We start from the raw sequence: 21,120 nt of genomic DNA, 5'->3' as shown, positions 1-21,120 counted from the left end.
TGGTTCCTCGTTTCACAAGGAATAAGGCCTCCCCCAAAAAAGCTTTTTCGGAAGAGGGTGTGTGTGGATGCAGAGTTTTGTCGAAAAAAGAGGCGTCCAGGAAATCCCACAGGTGCCCCACTGGCCACTCCGTCCACATTTATCGGAACTCTATAGTTCCTATTCCCCTGTAGCTCTTAAAGCTGCAGACGCAGGGGACCGGGCTTGGGGCAGGAAGCCAGCCCTCAGAGCCTCCAGCCACAGTGCAGCTCACAGTGCCTGACGTCTGGGCACCAGGTCCCAGCCACAAGCCCCCGAAGAACGCCTTTCCTGTCCCAGGAGCATGCGCAGGGCTCGCAGGAGCCTGGCAGGGGCTACAAGAGGCATGCGCTGTTCTGGTCTACGGCGGAGATCCTAGTCCTCCTCGAGGTTTCGGGCGATGAGGAGAACCTCCAGGACTCCCGACCAGACGCAGGAATGCTGACTTATATGGCCAGATGGCTGAAAGCCTGGCCACAAAGGGCCACACCCGGACTCTGGAGCAGGGCAAGAGCAAAGTAAAAGAGCTCCAGCAAGCTTACACCAGGGTGAGGGAGCACAGCTCATGCTCCAGGGCAGGACCCCACTCCTACCCCTACTTCGATGACCTGCACCGCATCCTGGGGGGCAGTGAAGCCCCTTCCCCACCTCCGGTGGTGGACGTGGGGCTGGAGACACCCGTTGTCGCCCGTGCGGGGGTCCCAGCCCAGGAGGAGGAGGACGCAGTGAGCACGGTGACCACCATCACCCTTGAGCCGCTACCCAACGGCCTGGATGTGTCCCAGGCGTCCTCTAAGGCTGGGAAAGGATCAGCAGGTGAGTGGTCTTAGTTTTCACACACACACAGGGTGGGCGTGGTGGGTGCTGAGGGGCTGGGGTGCGATCATCACTCGGCCTTCTCGGCCTGGTCTTCGTGCTGCTGTCTGTGCGTGTGGATGCACATGCAGCGCCAGTCTGCGCCACGCAGCCCCAGGAGGCAGCCCCAGAGCACCCCTGGGCTCCTGCTCACAGACTGCCCACACTTCTGACCCCCAGGGCACACGCCCTCCCGCCCCAAGCCGCTGCTGGAAGGAGGCTGGGGACAAGGACACACACGCTCATGCACACAGACTCTGGAGTGCTGCACATGGGTAAGCCTGCCTGCTCGAGGCAGCACCTTCTCCTAGGGACAGTGCTGCCAGGCGCAGGAGTGTATGTGGCACTGGTGGACGCCCAGGCAGCTCGAGGCTCCCCTCCCGGCCATGGGATGCCAGTGTGACCGGACATTTCCCTTGCCTGCTTGTCCGTGGGACGGGGTTGGAGGGCAGGAAGCCTGGGGACCTCTGGGCCCCTGTAAGGCTGGGTCACCTGTCTGGGCCACACATGGCCTTGCTCCCGGGACATCACTGTCCTCTGACCCAAGAACTGTTGCTCTCAGCTCACAGATGGGGGCAAGGCTCCAGTGACAGTGTCTCCAGGGATGACTGACCATCTCTCTTTATTCTCCCCAGCTGGACCAGCCGTGACTGTGGGGTGATTGACACCACCCGAGTCAGCCGCCCGATCCTGGGGGAGCCGGAGGGCCCAGGAGGACCTGATGAGGGAGTACGTCTCCATCCTGCGGGACATGCAGCAGACGCTGGCCCAGAAGGTCCGGGATGATGCACAGTGGCGGGCCCAGATGTGGACTGAACTGTTGCATCAGGGACGCAACATGTGCTACCGTCTGGGAGCTCCTGACCTACCTGGTACCAGTCCCTGTTCCTGCTCCAGTCCCAGTCTCTGCTCCCCTTCCCATGCCTGACCTCACTCTAGCCCCTGCCTTGCCTATCCCCCTGTCCTCCCTGAACCCCCCACCCCCATGGTTGCAGAGGTCCTCGCACACAAGGCGGAGGAATCACCCGAGCCATGCGCCACTCTCAGTCCCAGCCCTGAGCCTCTCCACCCCCTGCAAAGTTCTCAGCCCCCGCCCTTCTCCCCCCTCCAAGGTTCTTAGCCCCCCCATCTCCCCAGTTACTTCTATCCCAAATAAATAACCAAACTGTTCTTTTTGTCAAAACAAAACAGTTGATTTTATTGTGGCTGCGGGAGCAGGGATGGAGGGGGGAAGGGAGGGATTGTGGTGCGAAAGGCTGAGAGGGGCACGGCACAGGCCCCTACTGGGGAGGCCCCGGGGAGAGTTACTGGGGTCCTTGAGAGAAACTCTCCCTTGGGGCCTCCTGGATACACCCCCCCCCCCCCCCACCGAATGGGCCTGTCAGATGGCAGCTGTATGCAGCTGCTCAAAGGCCCTTCCTTCCCAGCAGGCCTCTGCCCTCCACCCTGGAAGGAAGACCTCTCCCTTCCTCTCCACAGTGTTATGGAGCACACAACAAGCAGATATCACTTGGGGGATGTTCTGCTCCCCCACATCCAAGCAGGTCAGGAGGCACCTAAAACTCGCCTTCAAGCAACCAAAGGTGCATTCGGCCTGGATACGGGCCCTGCCCAGGCGTCCATGGAAGCGGCCCTTGCTGGGGTCAAGGTGGCTGGTGTAGGGCTTCATAAGCCACAGCATGAGGGGGCAGGCTGCATCCCCCATGGTGCACAGTGGCATTTCCACGCCCCCGACCCTGATGCTGTGCTCAGGGACGAAAGTGCTGGCCTCCAGCTTGTGGGAGAGGCTGGAATTGTGGACTACATGGGCGTCGTGCACCTTCTCCGGCCAGCCGACGAAGATGTCCATAAACTGCCCTCTGTGGTCGACCAGGACTGCAGGACCATAGGAAAGTATCCCTTTCTGTTAATGTATTGCGCTGCATGGTGTTTGGGGGCCCAGATAGGGAGGTGGGTTCCATTTGCGGCCCCTCCATAGTTGGGGAAGCCCAGGCTAGCAATTCCGGCGATGACAGGTCGAAGTCACCCAGACGGATGACCCTATGCAGCAGGACGGTGTTAATGGCCCTAACCACTTGCAGAAGGAGACAAACAAAGAAACAAATCAGACAAAGGGGGTGCCTGAGCCCTGGGGAGGTCTTTGAGCCCTCCCCCCCAAACATCCCAGGAGCCACCCCTTATGAAGCCCACTCTCCCAGCAGGGCTGTGTGAGGGTGGAATTGCATAACCCCCATGGACAGGACTTACCCCTGCCACCCCCAGCCAGTCCCCACACCCCCAAACCCCCCTTTCCCTAGGGTTCCCTCTCCAGTACTCCCCCCCCCCCCCCCCACTCCAGGGACTACAGCCCAAAAGCGCCATACCTGCATAAGGAAGGACCCGACAGTCAACTTCCCCACACCAAATTGGCTGCCCATGGATCGGTAACTGTCGGACATGGAGAGCTTCCAGACAGCAATGGCAACCCGCTTCTTCAGGGGGATGGCGGGTCACATCTGGGTGTCCTGTTGTCTGAGGGGAGGGGTGAGCCAGGCACACAGCTCCAGGAACGCCTCCTTCCTCATACAGAAGTTGTGGAGACACTGCTGGTCGTCCCACCGCTCCATCACGAGACGGTCCGCCAGTTGGAACTGGTGTCCAGCTGCCAGAACCGTCTGTTAACTGTAGCGTGCGGTTGTAAGCACATCGCTCCTGCACACAGTCAGAGGTTCCCGATGATGAGCTCCAAAAGAGGGGATCGAGTTCATGCAGGGCCATGAGGGCAGCATGCCTAGACGCAGCTCTGGCTCTATGGCAAGGAGTGTGCTGTGGTGTCCAAAGGCATGGCAACCAAAGCACGCAGTGGAAATGCTTTGCTATCCCTTGGAGAGGTAGGCGAGCAAGCAGAAGACCCTGAGAAACCGCTGTCCAGGGGGGTCCCTTTAAGCACGCATCTCAGCTAGCCCTAGGCAGCAGCTCCAAGAAGCAACTGCTGACCTAATGCCCTGCCTGAACTGGTTCCAGATGGCCTTAAATGCGAGATAGCATCCAGTCAGTATGGGTGCTCTCTTTCGAAAAAGCACATCACTGTTTCATTGCGTTTTTTGCATGTAGATGTTCTATTTCGAAATAAGCTTTTCTGGAAGATCTCTTCCAGAAAAGTTCATTCCAAAAGAAACATGCAGTGTAGATGTACCTGTAGAGAAGTAGTATCTTTAATAGTCTCACCACTGGTTCTTCTCAGGCTAGTAACCCTACAAGGCGGTGAATCAGACCAGAGGACTAGGTTAGTGTCAAGCAGTAGTTCTCAGAGTTGCGAGCTTCTTTTGTGGGTTTGGTAAACTCTTCTTTGTTATCCTGGAGGAGGATAGAGTTTGTCCACATGGGCTCAGCTAACTCTGAGGTCCCACTCCCATGTTCTGACCTCAGTTTCTGAGTCCATTGGAAGGGGCAGGCAAACGGGTTTCTATTGGCTGTTGCTGAATGGTTTTCCGTTCTCTGGTTCTCCAGTGCTTCCATTGATATCCAGCAGGTGGCATTAGTGTATAACAAATGTCTTCAATCCATAAAAAGATTTGGTGTTGCATTCATTTCAGGGATTTCACTTTTGTTTCCTTCTGTCTATATTATCTAAAGTGTGAATTGGAATCTCTGCTCATAAAGCCATTTCTTTGTTAGCTTCTTATATCTTTCTGAGACAGAATTGGGGTGAGATCATATCTTTTAGTGGACCAGCTTCTGTTGTTGATTATAAGCTTTTTTTATTTCAGAAGAAAGCAAACAAAATCCAGCTCCTCTAAATGTAGAGGCCTTAGTCCATACATTGTTTGATTCTATCAAATGCCTTGCATTTCACATCTTTCAGGGCTTATGATGGAATAAGAAACATTATTTTGAAAAGAAAAAAGACAGGTTAATCAGATGTAAAGAGATAACACCTTTAATTCAAAAAGCAGATACATGTACAGTTTCTAATTTGGGATAAGGATAATTGGTTTGGATTGTCTGGTGTATCAGGAAGTTGACCTTTATATGTTCTTTGTATTTCTGTAAGGCCAGGTCTACACTAAAAAGAAAGATGGAATTTAAGGTAGACCACTCCAGCTATGTTAATTACATACCTTAATTTGAGTTTTCCCACCGTCCCCACAGAAGGAGTTTGACAGGAGGAAATGCTCCCGTCAGCTTCCCTTACTCCTTGTAGGAGCAGGAGTAACAGCGCCAATGGTGGCGTCCTCTAAGTTCGATTTAGAGGGTCTTCACTAGACCCGCTAAATCAAACTACAGAAGATAGATTGTAGCAGCATCAATCTTCCCCGCATGGAAGACATGGCTCAAATCACCTAACAAATTTCTGAATTGGTGTAACTCAGTTTCTACACACAGTTATGGTTCTTAACAGGAAATAGTAGTACACTCTGCACAGGAAAACAAGCAGTTATTCTTGTCTGACACCTGGTAGGAGGCTCTCTCTAGCTAGACCAAGAGAGATGGAAGTGTCATCCACAAGCAGATGATGTTGGACTCCCAATAGCCAGGAAAGTCCTTAACAAGCATTGGACTTTCCTTTCCTGGAAATTGTGTACTTCAACATTACCTTAACTGATGCTTCCTGGGCTACATGCCCCTCATGTTTGGAAGTGTACATTGATCCCTGTTGTCTTAAATTCTGAGAGGAAGTTAAAGTTGTGAATATGTATAGAGGGGATAAATTGTAATCCTAATTGCCATGTTAGTAGGGGCCTGAGCAAGAGCCAAGATAACTTATTGCCAATATGTATTCAATGTATAGAGCAACAAGAATGATTAAAGGTCTAGAGAACATGACGGAAGGCTGAAAGAATTGGGTTTGTTTAGTTTAGAAAAGAGAAGATTGAGGGGGGACATAACTGTTTTCAGGTATCTAAAAGGGTGTCATGAGAAGGAAGGACAAAACTTGTTCATCTTGGCCTCTGAGGATAGAACAAGAAGCATTGAGCTTAAACTGCAGCAAGGGAGGTTTAGGTTGGACATTAGGAAAAAGTTCCCAACTGTCAGGGTGGTCAAACACTGGAATAAATTGCCCAGGGAGGTTGTGGAATCTCCATCTGTGGAGATATTTAAGAGTAGGTTAGATAAATGTCTATCAGGGATGGTCTAGTCAGTACTTGGTCCTGCCATGAGGTCAGGGAACTGAACTCAATGACTTCTTGAGGTCCCTTCCAGTCCTAGTATTCTGTGATTCTATATCTGACATCTAAATAGCTCACAAGTTTGAACATATTAAATGTATACCCAGAGTAGCATTAGTTGTCGTTGGATGACATCTATCAATACCATTCTGGTGTGAGTTTTATCATGTTCTTTCGCAATGAATAATAACTCCCTTTTGGAATGCAGTGATTACTTTACGATCTCCCAACCTGCTTCAATTTCTCCTAGTTCGCTCATGCCCTCAAAAAATTCATTGCCGAGCAGGATATTGTGGATTTGAAGGTTTGGACAAGCCAGCTGAAGAGAACCATCCAGACAGCTGAGTCCTTGGGGGTTCCATATGAGCAGTGGAAGATTCTGAATGAGATTGATGCTGTGAGTAGGGTGGAGAAATGGTCCAAAACTGAACACTAAATTTTTCGGGATTTGTAAATGAGAACAATGAACATGAAATAATGCCTTTCCCCTGCCATCCAAAATGTCGAAACACTTTCTGAGCATTAGTTACACGTCCCAACCTCTCACCTCTGTGAACTCTAGGGCTGCTTGGTGTGGAGTTGAAAAATGCCTACGGGTTTTTACCCATCTAAGTATTTCAGTGCTCTTTACAGTAGATATCATGGAAAAACTCAATATTTAAAGTCCCAGGGAAAGTTGCATACATGTGTGGAAAATGTTTTATGTGCCCTGAGGCATGTGCAGATGTGCACCACTAAGAAGCGCATGCGTGCAGCTGTGGGTGCTCTGCTGATCAGTTGGGCGGCATTTGAATGTCTCCTGGGTGGTCACCCAAGCACACTCTGGTTGCAGGTACCTGCAACCATCAACTACCAATTACTCGTGTCATTTTTTCATGAAAATAAGCTGTAAAGATAATAACGTGGAAAGGGGCATTTTCATTATTGGCAGAGTTTAAAAAATAAAGAATCCAAAACCACAGTCATAGAACATAAAGGCTTGGGTCTAAAATTCAAACTAGAGAACACATTGCAGCTAACTGGGGGGAAACTTTTGCTCCCTTAGTGAGGTCATTTCTGTTATATTCATAGATTCCAAACCCCCTAAGGGACCATTTTGATCATCTGGGCTGATAGGCCCCAAGCCCCTCACCTAAGACACTTGTTTCCCGTGTGGGGCTCAGTCCCACAGTGCAGAGGTTGTGTCTTGAGCTAGCCTGCCTGTATAATGAAGATGAGGTGAGCGGTTTAAGGAGTGATGGTTGGCAAGCCTGCTCCATGGGTCTCAGATGAAAAGTGCAGTAGAAGGGTCATGTTAGAATTACTCTTGTCTGCAGGGGAACCAACAGAATTGCTGGGCCTCTGGACCAAGGGTGAGGGGCAGGGACTCAGGCAGAAGGGACAGGAAGAGCCTCCCCCCACCAACCCTTCAGTGCTGCCTGGGACTCTGGAGTGTGCCACGCAGGGCTCTGGCGGCAATTTAAAGGGCCTGGGACATCCGACCACCACTACTGCAGCAGAGGTGGCAGCTGGGAACCCCAGGCCCTTTTAAATTGTCGGGTTTGGGAGCAATTGCCTCCTCTACCCTCTCCGACCTCCCTGTCGGCAGGCCCACCTTTCTGTCACGAAATGTAAGATACTCACCACGTAAGCACAGAAACTTCTATGTTCAGTCCTTTTCCTCCTACACCTCCCTCCCCCGTGTTTAATTCCATTGTAACAAATGCCTCTTCTGCCAGGGGGTGTGCGAAGAGATGACATACAAAGAAATTGAAACTCAGTACCCGGATGAGTTTGCGCTGCGGGATCAAGACAAATACCTGTATCGCTATCCTGGAGGAGAGGTGAACTGGCTGAAAATAACAACAGGAATGCCACATACGCAGCTGCATAGAGCACCACGGAATTTGGGCCACCATAGTGCCCCAAATTTAGCAGCACCCTAGGCAGCTACGTGCCGCGTATGTGACAGCTGTGGTGGCCAGGCCCATTCCCCAGATGCCCGCTGTCCCTAGTGATGCCGGGCCCAGGGCTACTTCCCACCTCTGTTTTGCCCTGCCCCCACTCTAGCTCCCCTGTGTCCCTGCTCTGCCCCACCCCACATCTTTCTGCCCCTGTTGTGCCCCCTCCCAGCCCCTAATCCACCCCTTCCCTCAAGCCCTTGCCCCCAAACAACACGGCGGGGAGCTGCCAGAGCAGAATGGGCGGGGGCCGGGTTGCTCCACTTCTCGCTGCCCGCGGTGAGTGAAGGGGCGAGCCTGACCCCCTGCTGCCTCCCTGCCTGGCTCCTGCCCCCCTCAACTTTGGACCTGCCTCCCACTGCTTCTTCCCTCACGGCCTTGCAGCCTTTGAATGCAGCCTGGACTCCATCCCACAGAGGGGTGCACATGCTTGGGCCACAAAGGGTTCCATACAAATGATACCACTTAATCATATTGGGGCTATTTTACGATTTCGTTGGGGCTCTGGGACAACATAAGCGTCCTTCTGCATAGAGCTCATTGCAAGGAGAGAGCCACAGACACGATGTGTTAACAATGTACCTAGCTCCCTCCCCTCAGTGCTGTCTGTTCTTCTGTAACATCCATGCTGTAAGATTTTTAACCTGGGTTTTGGTGACCGTGGAGCAGTTTTAAACCTTGCTCTTGGCTCTGGCATTTCTGCTCATTTGTGGAAACCCCCTCAACCTCTTTCCCTTGATTTCTAGTCGTACCAAGACTTGGTCCAGCGCCTGGAGGCTGTGATTATGGAACTAGAGCGGCAGGGTAATGTCCTGGTCATTGCTCACCAGGCCGTTATGCGGTGCCTGTTGGCCTACTTCCTGGACAAGAGCGCAGGTACAAACATAACTTCACTCTGTGAGGGTGGGAGTTGCTGGTTACATCACAGGGAGCTTCTGGAGGGCAGGTTTGCATTAGTTAATGGTGGCAAAAATAGAACTTCTGAAAAACATTTCTCAGGAGTAGAATGTTTCCCAAGCCTCTTTTAACCCAGAGTGTCTATAGGTGCCTCACAATCCCGTCTCGTTGCAGTGCCATTGAAATGCAGCCACTTTGGGTGTGTAGGTTTGGGAAGGTGAAGCCTGTGGATAGGCCCCATTTTTGGGACTTGGGAGACATGGGTTCAGTGCCTCTCTCTGCCACAGATGCTCCTGTGACATTGGGCAAGTCACTTAATCAACCCCATGCTTCACTTTCCCTTCTGGAAATAGGGAGTGATAACATTTTACTTGCAAAGGTGGAGTTTCGGGAGAGCAGGGGAGGCAGCAGCCATGCATACCGGGACGTGGCTTGCTTTTCATCCTGTTTCCCCAGACTGTCAGGGAGCGAGGGGAAAGTACTTGCATTCTGTGCATGTCTCTCACACCTGGCTGGTGAAGGGAGGAGACAGAAGAGCCAATCACGGAATGCAAGTACTTTCCCCTCACTCCCTGATAGTCCAGGGAACGGGATGAAAAGCAAGCTGCCTCCCAGGGTGCACGGCTTCCCAAAACTCCAGCCTGGTTCACATGGCGGGTGCGAGGAGGATAAAATCCATTAATGATTGTGAGGGTGTCAGATGGCCTGTGATAAAGACAGTGTAAGTACTTAGAGCATCACCCAGCCAGTGTCCGGTCAGCAGCTGGGTATAGAGAAGGAAAATTATGGCTGAGAACATAGAGGTGAATTCCTAAACTTCTGAAGTATTCTCCACGATCTCTTTAAGATCCTCAGGGCAGATGCCTTTAGAGTCAAATGGCTGCAAGGGGCTAGGTCTGCACAGAAAGTAGACACCCACGGCTAAATGTTGCAACCCAAGGCCAAACATCTACACAGCCTTAAATGTAAAAAGGCTGGAGCACAGCAGGGGGACCTGGTGTGATGCAGGGCTTGTGCAGCAGGGTTCCTGCTACCCCCCACCTCTTCTGCCCCCTTTTAAGCTGGCTCCCCCAAGCATCGGCTCTTCCCCTCTCCACTTTGCTGCCTCTGATAAAGGGGCAAGACTCCCTAGTGTAGACATACCCTATGTGGGTGGGTCTCTTGGGATTTTTGCCTTAATCTTCAGTTTTCAGGGATGTCCGTGTCTGCTGTTGAATATGACTTCAACTCAGTGGCAGGATAGGAACAAAAATACCCCCAAATCCCTACTGAAGTAGTAATAGAGATGTAGCCGTGTTAGTCTGGTCTTGCTGAAACAAAGCCTGCTGATAGGACTGTGTTGGTGGCCATGGTTTGGGAGGAATCCCAGCCCCTGAAGTTAGCGGTAAAACTCCCATTGATTTCACTGGGGCTAGGATTTCAGGTTCTACAACTGGTGTGTCATCCTCAGAATTGGGAGAGACTGACACTTGTGAAGGCAGTGTGATTAGAACTTGTGCTGGACACAGGAAGGCTGCTCTCCACAGTAACCCTTCTTGTAGACTGAATAACAGCAGTGATGTGCCCATAGGTGGAGTGACTGGAGCCATGATTTGGTGGCTCAAGGAAGGACAAGAGTTGCACAAAGCTAAGTGATTGGGTAACAAAATGGCACATGACATTTAGGGTGTTTTTAGACTAGAGGGTTTTGTCGACAAAAGTGGACTTTTGTCAACAAAACTGTACCTGTGTCTACACTACCGCCGAGTTCTGTCGACAGTAAGTCCACAGAACGTGGCAGTTTTGTTGACCGTGGTAAACCTCATTCTGTGAGGAATAATGCCTTTTTTCAACAGAGTTATGTCGAAAAAAGGCGGTATTGCATTCACACTGTGCTTTTTCAAAAGAGAGCGTCTAGAGACTCTGTTGAAAAAGCGGCTTGTTTTTCGACAGAACTGGCTGTAATCTAGACACTTATTGTCGACAGAGGCTTTGTTGACAGTATCTGTCAACAAAGCCTCTGTCGAAAAAAGCCTGTGGTCTAGATGTACCTCTAATGTTGATAGATGTAAAGTAATGCACATTGGAAAAAATAATCCCAACTATACATACAAAATGATGGGGACTAATTTAGCTACAACTACTCAAGAGAGAGCTTGGAATCATTGTGAATAGCTTGGTATGCAGCGGCAGTCAAAAAAGCAAACAATGTTAGGAATTATTAAAAAGGGGATAGAGAATAAGACAGAGAACATCTTATTGCCTCTATATAAATCCATGATACGCCCACATCTTGAATACTGCATGGTTGCCTCATCTCAAAAAAGATATATTGCATTGGAAAAGGTTCCAAAAAGGCAACAAAAATAATTAGGGGTTTGAAATGGGTCCCATATGAAGAGAAATTAAAAAGCCTTGGACTTTTCAGCTTAGAAAAAGACGAGACTAAGGGAGGATATGATAGAGGTCTATAAAATCATGAGTGGTGTGGAAAAAATGAGTAAGGAAAAGGTTATTTACTTGTTCCCATAACTTAAGAACTAAGGGTCACTGGATGAAATTAATAGGTAGCAGGTTAAAGAAAAAGAAAGTTTTTCTTCATGCAGCACACAGCCAACCTGTGGAACTCCTTGCCTGAGGATGTGAAGACCAGGACTTTAACAAGGTTCAAAAAAGAACTAGATAAATTCATGGAGGAGAGGTCCATCAATGGCTTTTAGCCAGGATGGGTAGGAATGGTGTCCCTAGTCTCTGTTTGTCAGAGGGAAATGGATGACAGGGAAGGGAATCACTTTATGATTATCTGTTCTGTTCACTCCCTTTGGGGCATCTGCCATTGGCCACTGTCAGAAGGCAGAATACTGGGGTAGATGGACCTTTGGTCTGACACAGTACGTCCGCTCTTATGAATTAAAGCAGAAGTGAAGTACACAAAGCGGATTCTAGGGGGGGTCCCTCAGGAGTGCAGCAGAAGATTCTAGGAGATATAAAGAGAAATCAAGCCGCCTTCCTCAGTTTTTCAGAAAACAAAGGCCTTGGTCCTGCAAAGACTTACTTACCCATTTTAAATTTAAGCATGTGAGCCATCCTCTTGAACTCCATAGGACTTCTCATGTATTTCAAGTTAAGCATGTGTGTAAGTCCTTGGAAGATCCAGGCAAACTGAGGAACCACACAATTCCTGCAAAGTTCCAAGCTGTGCCCAGTACGTGCAGTTTTTAACTTCTCTCTCTCTCTCTCTCTGGTTTCAGACGAGTTGCCATATCTCAAGTGCCCCCTTCACACCATATTCAAGCTCACACCTGTTGCTTATGGTAAATATTTCCCTTTTTTCCACTTAACTGAATCTTTATGAATTTTCTGGACAATTGGATATGCAGAATTGTCATGCTGACCATTTAAGTACTATATTTGTTTTAAAAATGGGAGGGGGAGGCAAAATGAGAGAGAGAATTAGTTATATTTTAATAAATTGGGTAGCAACAAGTTTCTTGTTGTTTTTTAATAAAATGAGTAACAGTCATTTTCTTCTGAAAAAGACTCCCATTGATTTCTCGGGATTATATTTATTGACCTGGAAACTAGTCCCCCTCGTTCCTCCACTTGGACTTGTACCTGGGAATGAATTGAAATAGTTTCCATGTCATTAAGTGTAATCCACATAGCATGTGTCTTTGTATAAAAATTGCCGTTGTGTAGTAGCTTCACTTCTGCAGCGAAAACTACAGGAGAAAGTAATTAAAACATTGCATATGACATATTCATATACAGTGCTTTTTTTGTTTTTAAAAAAGGTGCCAGTACTCCAGGGGAAAAATTTGCTGAGCTCTGACTGGAGGTGCTGGTACTGCTTCTGGAGATGCCGGTACTGTATACCAGGCAGTACCATCACAAAAAAAGCACTGTTCATATATAATCCATATTGAATATTGTATTTAGATGCATGTGTTCTTTACAAAAGAAGAAACTAAATTATTTCTTATTTCTGAAAACAACTGTAATAACTTGCCAGTTATTTAACTGAGAATAATTAATCGTGGAAAAAAAATCGAGTTCTTCCTTTGATGTTTCTCTTTTTCTATGGTGAAGGGTGTAAAGTGGAAACAATCACATCGAATATTGAAGCAGTGGATACTCACCGAGACAAGCCTTCTCGGAGTAACGTAAGTCGTGACTGAAAAATCCCTGCCCTTGATTTGGGTTTGGCCAGTTACAATATTGGAGCCTGCATTAAAGATAATATTGCAACTAGGAGTAAAATTATGGTCGAGTGCCTGCTTGGAATTTTCCATCCATTTCAGCCGTCACAAAAACTGCTTTTGACATACCATGTCTATGACAATAATTGACTTCCCTAGCCAGATTGAGCTATAAGATGACAAGAGACTCCTAGACTAGATAACATGACCTATAAGGAAGACTGAAGGAATTGGGTTTGTTTAGTTTGGAAAAGAGAAGATTGAGGGGGGACATGAGAGCAGTTTTCAGGTATCTAAAAGGGTGTCATGAAGAGGAGGGAGAAAACTTGTGCATCTCAGTGGGCCCAGCCAGGCTGGAGCACCCATCCCTCTCCTCATAGTGCGGTGCACCCGGGTTGGGTAGGGGACAGCTCTGGGCCACCAGTTAATTGACATCCCTACATGGGATTAGGCCTCAATTGGTTCGAATGGGAGCTCTGCCCCCAGAGCAGAAGCAGGATTAGGTTTCCGGTTCTACTAGGTGGAAAGTGTCTCTGGCATCAGGACAATCGTGACGTGAACTTTGCTTTTAGATTGCGGTTTTGCTTTTCACTCCTTGTAATATCCTCCGTTTTCAATCAGAACAATCTTCCAAAGAGCCCAACCCCCGTAAGGATGAGAAGAAACAGCTTTACGCCTCTGGCCAGTCCGGACACAATAAAACGCACACGAAATTACAGTGTTGGGAGCAGGCCTCTCAAACCGCTGGGGTCTCTGCTATTCCCAGAGGCTCGAGATGGGGCTGATCAGCAGAAGCGACAAGTCGGTGTCCAAGTGGTAACTTCTCTACCTTACTCCTCTCCCCCAGTCAAACACAGAACTAGTGACCAAATAATGGCTGATATTTTCCAATGGTCCTGCGTGATGCACAACTGAAACTTCTTGAAATTTAGGTGCCTTATCATCATCCTTGCTTCAGAATTGCTTCAGTTTACAGACTTCTAAAGAGTCACCAAACTGAGGTTCAGCTCCAATCCTGTAGGCATAAAACACCCTGCTCCCTGCAGGGTGAATGCTATTGAATAACACTGAGTTCCTGGTTTCTTTCTTTTAAAATACAATAACCTTTTCCAGACAGACAGGTTGATTTTAAGGGACTCCCTGCTTGTCCAAATCTCAAGTCAAATTGGTTAGCAGCAGCTTTGCATGCAGGATCTTGGGGCAGGAATAACAAGTAGTTCTGCTTCATTGTAAATTGAAATGGATTAGTCTGTGTTTGTTGTTCCAAGATGCATGCTTACTTTTTGCACTTCATCCTGCATGAATACTGAATTGTAAGTAACATTTTTAAAGCTGAGATTCTGATTCACCCGTGTGGCTTTGCTTTCACGCTGCTGATTTCCACAAGCAAAGAGATAATATGTGTCAATTTGGGCCTCAGTTCAGTTCTAATAATTTTACAGTGGTATTAGTAAAATACAGGCCTACATTTTCAAACATGACTGAGGTGGGGTATCCAGTTTTAAGATGCTTTAAAGAAGGCTACTCTTCAGTGGGCACTTAATGAAATGGAGTTGCCCAAAATACCTAGTCAGGTTTGAAAATTTGAGCTGCGGGTAATTTATTTTAAAACCTGAAAATTTCCCTTTAAATTTAGTGTTTTAAAACCATTTCTCCAAGCAGTGGCATTAATGAAGCAGCTTATTCATGAGGAATGCACTAGATTGGATGGAGCCATATCAATGAGCATTCAGCCAACAAGCTGATTGATTGGCTGGACTTCATTGGTGCTTTAGGATGCAGTTTCCTTGGCTTGTATCAGGCAGTTGTTACTGATACAAGTTTGTAGTGGTCCCTCCTGTGCAGGAGATTCTGAGGGTTGTTTCTGTTTTTCCTTGTTTGCTGCTCTGCTTTTATATAATTATTTTTTAGTGTTGGTTAAAATGCAGTGTGAGCTATCCTTTGCTGTTTCTTTTTTCTTTGCAGCTTCAAATGGGAAATGCTTGCTTGTGAGTATCGCCAAACACCGCTTGTATGTATTCTCTCTGGGTTTGTTTAGTAAGTAGGAATTCTCTTAATTGTAATTGCATGGAAACCAATTGGGGAATAAAAAAACCAATAAATGCTTGAGGCAGAAGGAAATCATTTTCCCCATAATCGTCCAGCAAATCAAAGAATCCATTGTTGGTGGAAAATCATCATAGGTGAAATTGATCATCTGCAGAAGCAAGAGCGAGGGTTGAAATGGAATTTAATGGTAGATGGGCTTCATGTTGACCATCTGCTGAGGGGTGAATTCACCCCAGATCAGCAAGATTACTGGGAGAGATGAATAGTGCCTCAGGTCCCAAATACATACTGGGTGTAACCTCCTAGAAGTCATTCACTGCAATTAAGCCAGGGGAGAATTCGGCCCCAAGTGTTGTCTACAGCACAAGATGCAAGTAGCTGTAGTTTGCTGTTGAGTACCTACTTGAGTGGAAGTACCTATCATGATGAATAAATGGCAGATTACACACAGAGGTGGATGGCATGATGCAGCCCTAGTCTGCAAGTCTTCAGAACGGTTTACATGAAGACTTTAATACACTGGGGCTACGTCTAGACTGGCATGATTTTCTGGAAATGCTTTTAACAGAAAAGTTTTCCGTTAAAAGCATTTTCGGAACAGAGCATCTAGATTGGCACGGATGCTCTTCCACAAAAGCACTTTTTGCGGAAAAACGTCCGTGGCCAATTTAGACGCACTTTTCCGCAAAAAAGCCCCGATCACCATTTTCGCGATCGGGGCTTTTTTGCGGAAAACAAATCTGAGCTTCTACACTGGCCCTTTTGCGCAAAATGGGACTTTTGCCCGAACGGGAGCAGCATAGTATTTCCGCAAAAAGCACTGATTTCTTACAGTAGGAAGTCAGTGCTTTTGCGGAAATTCAAGCGGCCAGTGTAGACAGCTGGCAAGTTTTTCCGGAAAAGCAGCTGATTTTCCGGAAAAACTGGCCAGTCTAGACATAGCCTGAATGGAGAGTTCTGCTAGAAGTGGAGTAGCCTGAACCAGGAACTTCTTGAGTTCTAATTCCTGGTGGGAAACCAACTCTGAGGTCTTGGTCAAGTCTCTGACTTCCCCTTTCTATCCCCGTGTGATAACACTTGCCCATCTCACAGGATGTTTGTGATGTTTGTTTAATCATTGCCGAGTCCCAAATGGTGCTGGGCATCCTTGACATCACTTGACTTCAGAGGAAGGTTGAATTAATTTCCCACCTTGCAGGAGAAATTTGGTACCTTCACAGGACTGTGAGCTTTGTTTGCAAAGAGCTCCGTGAAGAATGCTATGTTAGTGTTACGTTTAATTTTTACTCCTCATTGGCTGTAGTTGTACTGGAGGGATGAATTGAATGGGGCTGAAAGATGCTGTAACATGTCTCTTTTTCGCAGCTAGTGAGAGAGCACATAAATATTCTATTATCCCTTCTCTCTAGGGAACCAGCCAACAAGATCACCTATGAGTCCTTGGTTTCTGTCTCAGCTACCAAATGAGGCAGTGGAGTGTGAAGTCTTTACTACCCCACTGTACAGAATGCCTGGAAAATGACCTATGCTGCTTCCCTTTGTGCCCGTGTTGCTTAGATCCAACTCTGCTGGTCACGAAGCCCTTTCTTGTCTTGGCTTTAAATGCTTGTGTGAATCTCACTGGCAAATGTCGATGCACCTATTTCTTGATGTACTTGATGTTTCATCTTGTACCTTGCCTGTGAAATTGACTTGCACAACTTTGATGTTGCATTTTATTTACCTTAGTTGTCAAACTGAGTTTATAATGTGAGATTTGGTTTTATTTAATGTCATTGTGGTTCTTGGTAGTAGACGTCTCTTCAGGTTTTGTGTGTGTTTAATGTCCCCTCAGCATTTTTACTTTCTCCTCTGTGAAGTGGAATCTTTTCCCTCTTTACATTTGTGGCACCTCCATTTAAATGCCTGTGGTAGTCCTCATTTGCCAGTTATTGAATAGTTTTTGCCTAGAGTGCTTTACACACTGTGGCTGCCTACTGCCGTATGGAAATGGAATGCAATGTGATTTATGTCCAGTTTTTTTTTTACTGTGCCCGGAATGCACTTCTGATATGCAACAGTGTTTCTGTGGCTATGCTGACAAAGCGAATTTGCCTTAAGGGAGTATTTGCAAAAGAAGCTGAAAAATGTTAACTTTTTGACGGCTTGTTCTAAAGCAATGTCTCCTGGGTAACTATCTTGGCAGCCAGAGGAATGTTTTAGAATTGGGGTCTGGGAGTCAGAAGTTATGGATTCCATTCCGTGGTGTCCACATTGACTAACATTTTTGGTTTTAGCAAGTCATGTGATCTCCCTCTATGTTGGTTTCCTCTCTGGAAACGTCCCACCCCGCGTATAAGGCTCTTTGAAATTATCCAGTGGAAGGTGCTGGATAAACACCATTGTCAGGGGCTTTCAGGGAGACCGTTTTAACTATTGATTTTAAATTAGAGAACTGATCTTGAAACAGCTTTTAAAAAACTGATTTCCAATACTTTCTAATGGAGATCCTCTCAAACTTGGAGGGGGGAGGGCATGTCAAACTTTCAAGATCATAATGAGGGTCAGTTATTCTCTTTTTAACTTTTTAAAAGCACGTTTTTTTAGTTTTTGTTTTATTTTATTTCATGGATCCAGGGACCAGGAACTACCCCAGGCAGAGAAGTGCCCAGGAATTGTCTCCACTCTTCCAGGCTCTTCCTCTTGAGTATTCCAATCATACTATGAGCCTAATGCTCTCCAGCACACCAGGGGACAGCCAAGACAAAATTTAGCTATATAGAAATTCATGTTTGCAATTCATGAGAGTTGCAAACAAATCCTTGTTACTGATAACATGCTGCTCTGAAGAATATTTATCCTGTGGCCTTCTCCATTTTATAGGCAATGCACTTTTCTTTCCGTTTCATTGGCAGGAAAAAAATAGGAGGAAGAAATACATTCCCCTTCTCCCCCCTCCCCGTGAAACAAAGGTTAGATGTTTTGTCCTATTTGACAGTTTATTGTAGAGCTGTGCTAAAATTGCTTTTTAAATTGTCATTTGCTAAGCTGCCTTAACTGACGGTTTGTATGTGGGAGTTGTGTGGCCAATTGTGTGTTCTCGTTTTGTAGAACTGTGTTCTGTGGATGGAAAGGAAAATGGTTGCTGGTTCGATTATTTTCTGGACATTGAACATAAATTGTAAGAGTGGAAAAATAGTGTTTCACAAAAGGGACTCCATTCATATGCCATTCTCAGAGACAGTACCAAACAAAATGGACTGCTTTGTCAGATTTAGGTCTTGCTGCTTTCAGATCACACTTCAACACCTGTTTCAAGCAGGGGGTGTTGTACAGGGTATTGAATGAAGATGAGCAAAATTTCCGTCCAGAATTGAACAACTTCATTTGAATGTCTACATGCCTTTACTGGCATGATCAGCCCTTATAGTTACTACATAGTGATCTGTCCAGGAGCTGTTTGTTACTCATCCTCTAGCAATAGGAGTTTGAATTGCACTTTGTAATTCAATTGATTCTCTTTAGCACTTTTACTGTGATTGCATAACCTCCCTGTTTGTAACCAGCATTTTATAGGCCTGCATTCCTTAGGATAAATGACTATGTTATGGATTTCAGGGAACGTGCCTTCTTTTGTCTTTTACTTTCTCTAACTTAACAAAGATTTTAAATAACAGATACCAGAAAAGATGTATTTAAATGATGAAGTACTGTAGTGACTGTTTAACCAAAGCTGCAATGACGCACAAAATGTCAATGGTTGTTGTTATATACTGAGTTAATATTTTGGGTATTGTCAGAAAAGTTATTGTGCAGAAATAGCACCTTCTTAGGCCAGCTCTCCACTTGCCGGAGGATCGACACTCTGATGATCGATCTTCTGGGATTCAATTTAGTGGGTCTAGTAAGACCCAGTAAATCAAACACTGAGGTCGCCCCCGTCGGCACCAGTACTCCTCACTGTCATGAGAAATAAGGGAAGCCGATGAGAGTATTTCTCCTGTTTAACCTCTCACTGTCGGGCCACCCCAAAAATTGGTGCAAGGTTGTTGACTCAATCCATGCAATTTACATAGCTGGAGTTGTGTATCTTGCATCAATTTTCTCCACCAGTGTAGATCTGGCCTTAGTTAGCTCCCGATGTGTATCTAAGTCCCTCCCATCTGTTGACTTAACTGACACCAACACATCTGCATGGGAGAGCGAAGTAGATTTTATTCTGCTCCCCTACCCCTCGCTGAGGGGCTGGTCCAGTTCCCGCTAAAGTTGGTGAGAGTTTTTCTATGACCCGTCCAAAGGAGCAAGTCCCAGTAGAATGGTCGGACTAAGGTCCAATTGCAGAGGCCATATTGCTGGAGATGAGATAAGAGACAGGAGGGTCCCAGCTAGGACTCCCAAATGGGAGCTTGTGTCACTGGCAATTCTGTAAAATCATTTTTTTCGCTTGTAAATTGGGCAAATAAGATTTCTAAACAAGAAGGGTGAAATTCACTCCTGGACTGAGGAACAAAGCCTGCCTGCCACTTATGCCTTGACTTTGCACAGAAATTAATTGTCCTTCTCCTCCCCCCCCCCCCCCCCGAGGAAATAAATCTGCATCTTCCCCCCACATAATGTCATCTTAGCAACATTATTTTCTAACCATAATTGCACTTTAAGCTTGAGTCTCTGTATGAATAAGATGATGGAGAGGGGGTGGCATTTAGTCCAGCACTTCATGGAATTCAGTCTCTTTTTTTTTTCTAGTGGCTTTGTTTTGCACTAATCCCCGTTGTGAATGTGTTGCTATAGACACATTCTTTATAGACTCCTAGCGTCTTATATTGGCATGGATGTATTAAAAAAAATTGCTTGGTTTTTTTTTCTGTTTAGGGTTCTTTTGGGTGGGGGAGGTTTTTTTTTTAATCAGATGTAATTTTTTTTCTGTCACATGTGGAAAATATGTTGTGTCCATTGATTTTTTTTTTCTGAATGTTTCGATTTTTCATCATTGAATCAATGACTTAGTTTGCTTCTCTTGACTGCAAAGCACAGATGATGATACTATAAGAAAAATGGCACAGACTGATTTACAAGAGTAGACCGCAATCTTCAGAAGTGCCCTTTATTTCTGAAGGGCGGGTGCTCAACAATTTTGGTAATTCAGGCCCCTTTTAGGTGACACATGTTGGGTGCCTAAATACATGAGTCGCTTTTAAAAATCTTGGCCATCATGAATTTCAGTTTATATAACTGTATCTCTGTAAAGTGACAGCTAGTTTTGCTCACATGAATGCATTCTCTGTATGAAATGTGTCAGAACATCATTCGCACATTTCCTGTACAGAAGGAGCATACTTGTAAAATCAGCAGAGCATTTCATGTAGTTAATTTTTCTTTTTTAAATATGAGCTTGCAAAATAGATATTGTAATGATGTTTCTGAACATTTGTGTTGGAAGTGTAAACTTTCTTGTGGATCAGATAAATAAAATTAAGTAACTTTGAACCATTGGACTGTTTCAGTATTTTTTTTTCTCATTGCATATTCCAATAAACTTCTTTTATACTCCATGTATGAAATGCCAACCTTCTGATATATATCCACTATGCACAATGATAAAGAATGATGCTTAAGTGAGTGGAGACTTGAGCTGTACTGTATATGCCCAAAGTTCACTCTCATCATTTCTCAAGGAAAACAGAGCCCCTTTAATTGTAACATTTGAAGATGCCATCTCTGTATGTCTGATGTCGTAGCTTAGATGGGAATTACATGCAGTGAGTTTGGAGGAATAACATTATGGGACACATGCAGAGATGTTATTGTTTGAAACAGAAATGACTCTGAAGGAGAAATTAACGAGGACAAGATTGTGGTGTGAAAGATTTTGTTCCTAGAAGAGAAAATGGATTCCCTCTTGTTGATGTTATGGGTTACATGGTGTCAGCAAAACTCCCCTCTGAAACCAATAGGAATGGTCTTAAAAACTGCTGTGATGTCATGGCTCTGTATTTTATACTATTAACGTATTGTTTCAGTCCCATTGTCCAATGTGATTTTAGTGGCTTATCT

At 46.2% G+C, this 21,120-nt stretch overlaps 1 protein-coding gene across 10 annotated transcripts in view; it reads left to right on the top strand.

Moving 5' to 3' along the window:
- PFKFB2 (6-phosphofructo-2-kinase/fructose-2,6-biphosphatase 2) overlaps window positions 1–20,558 on the top strand; it is a 33,157-nt gene extending 12,599 nt beyond the window's left edge. For 7 of the 10 annotated variants that reach the window (XM_075910595.1, XM_075910594.1, XM_075910593.1 and 4 more), the window contains 8 exons: window positions 6,274–6,420; window positions 7,742–7,846; window positions 8,710–8,839; window positions 12,091–12,153; window positions 12,929–13,002; window positions 13,660–13,854; window positions 15,004–15,026; window positions 16,497–20,558. In XM_075910595.1, coding sequence (XP_075766710.1) covers window positions 6,274–6,420; window positions 7,742–7,846; window positions 8,710–8,839; window positions 12,091–12,153; window positions 12,929–13,002; window positions 13,660–13,854; window positions 15,004–15,026; window positions 16,497–16,554 — 795 coding nt within the window. In that variant the 3' untranslated portion in view covers window positions 16,555–20,558. The remainder of the gene's footprint in view (window positions 1–6,273; window positions 6,421–7,741; window positions 7,847–8,709; window positions 8,840–12,090; window positions 12,154–12,928; window positions 13,003–13,659; window positions 13,855–15,003; window positions 15,027–16,496) is intronic. The other 3 variants (XM_075910596.1, XM_075910598.1, XM_075910597.1) reach the window with 3 other exon arrangements.
- Window positions 20,559–21,120: the final 562 nt, after the last annotated feature.

The sequence above is a fragment of the Pelodiscus sinensis genome, chromosome 27, assembly GCF_049634645.1.
Source record: "Pelodiscus sinensis isolate JC-2024 chromosome 27, ASM4963464v1, whole genome shotgun sequence".
Classification (NCBI taxonomy): Eukaryota; Metazoa; Chordata; order Testudines; family Trionychidae; genus Pelodiscus; species Pelodiscus sinensis.
This window is presented reverse-complemented; position numbering and strand designations above follow the sequence as displayed.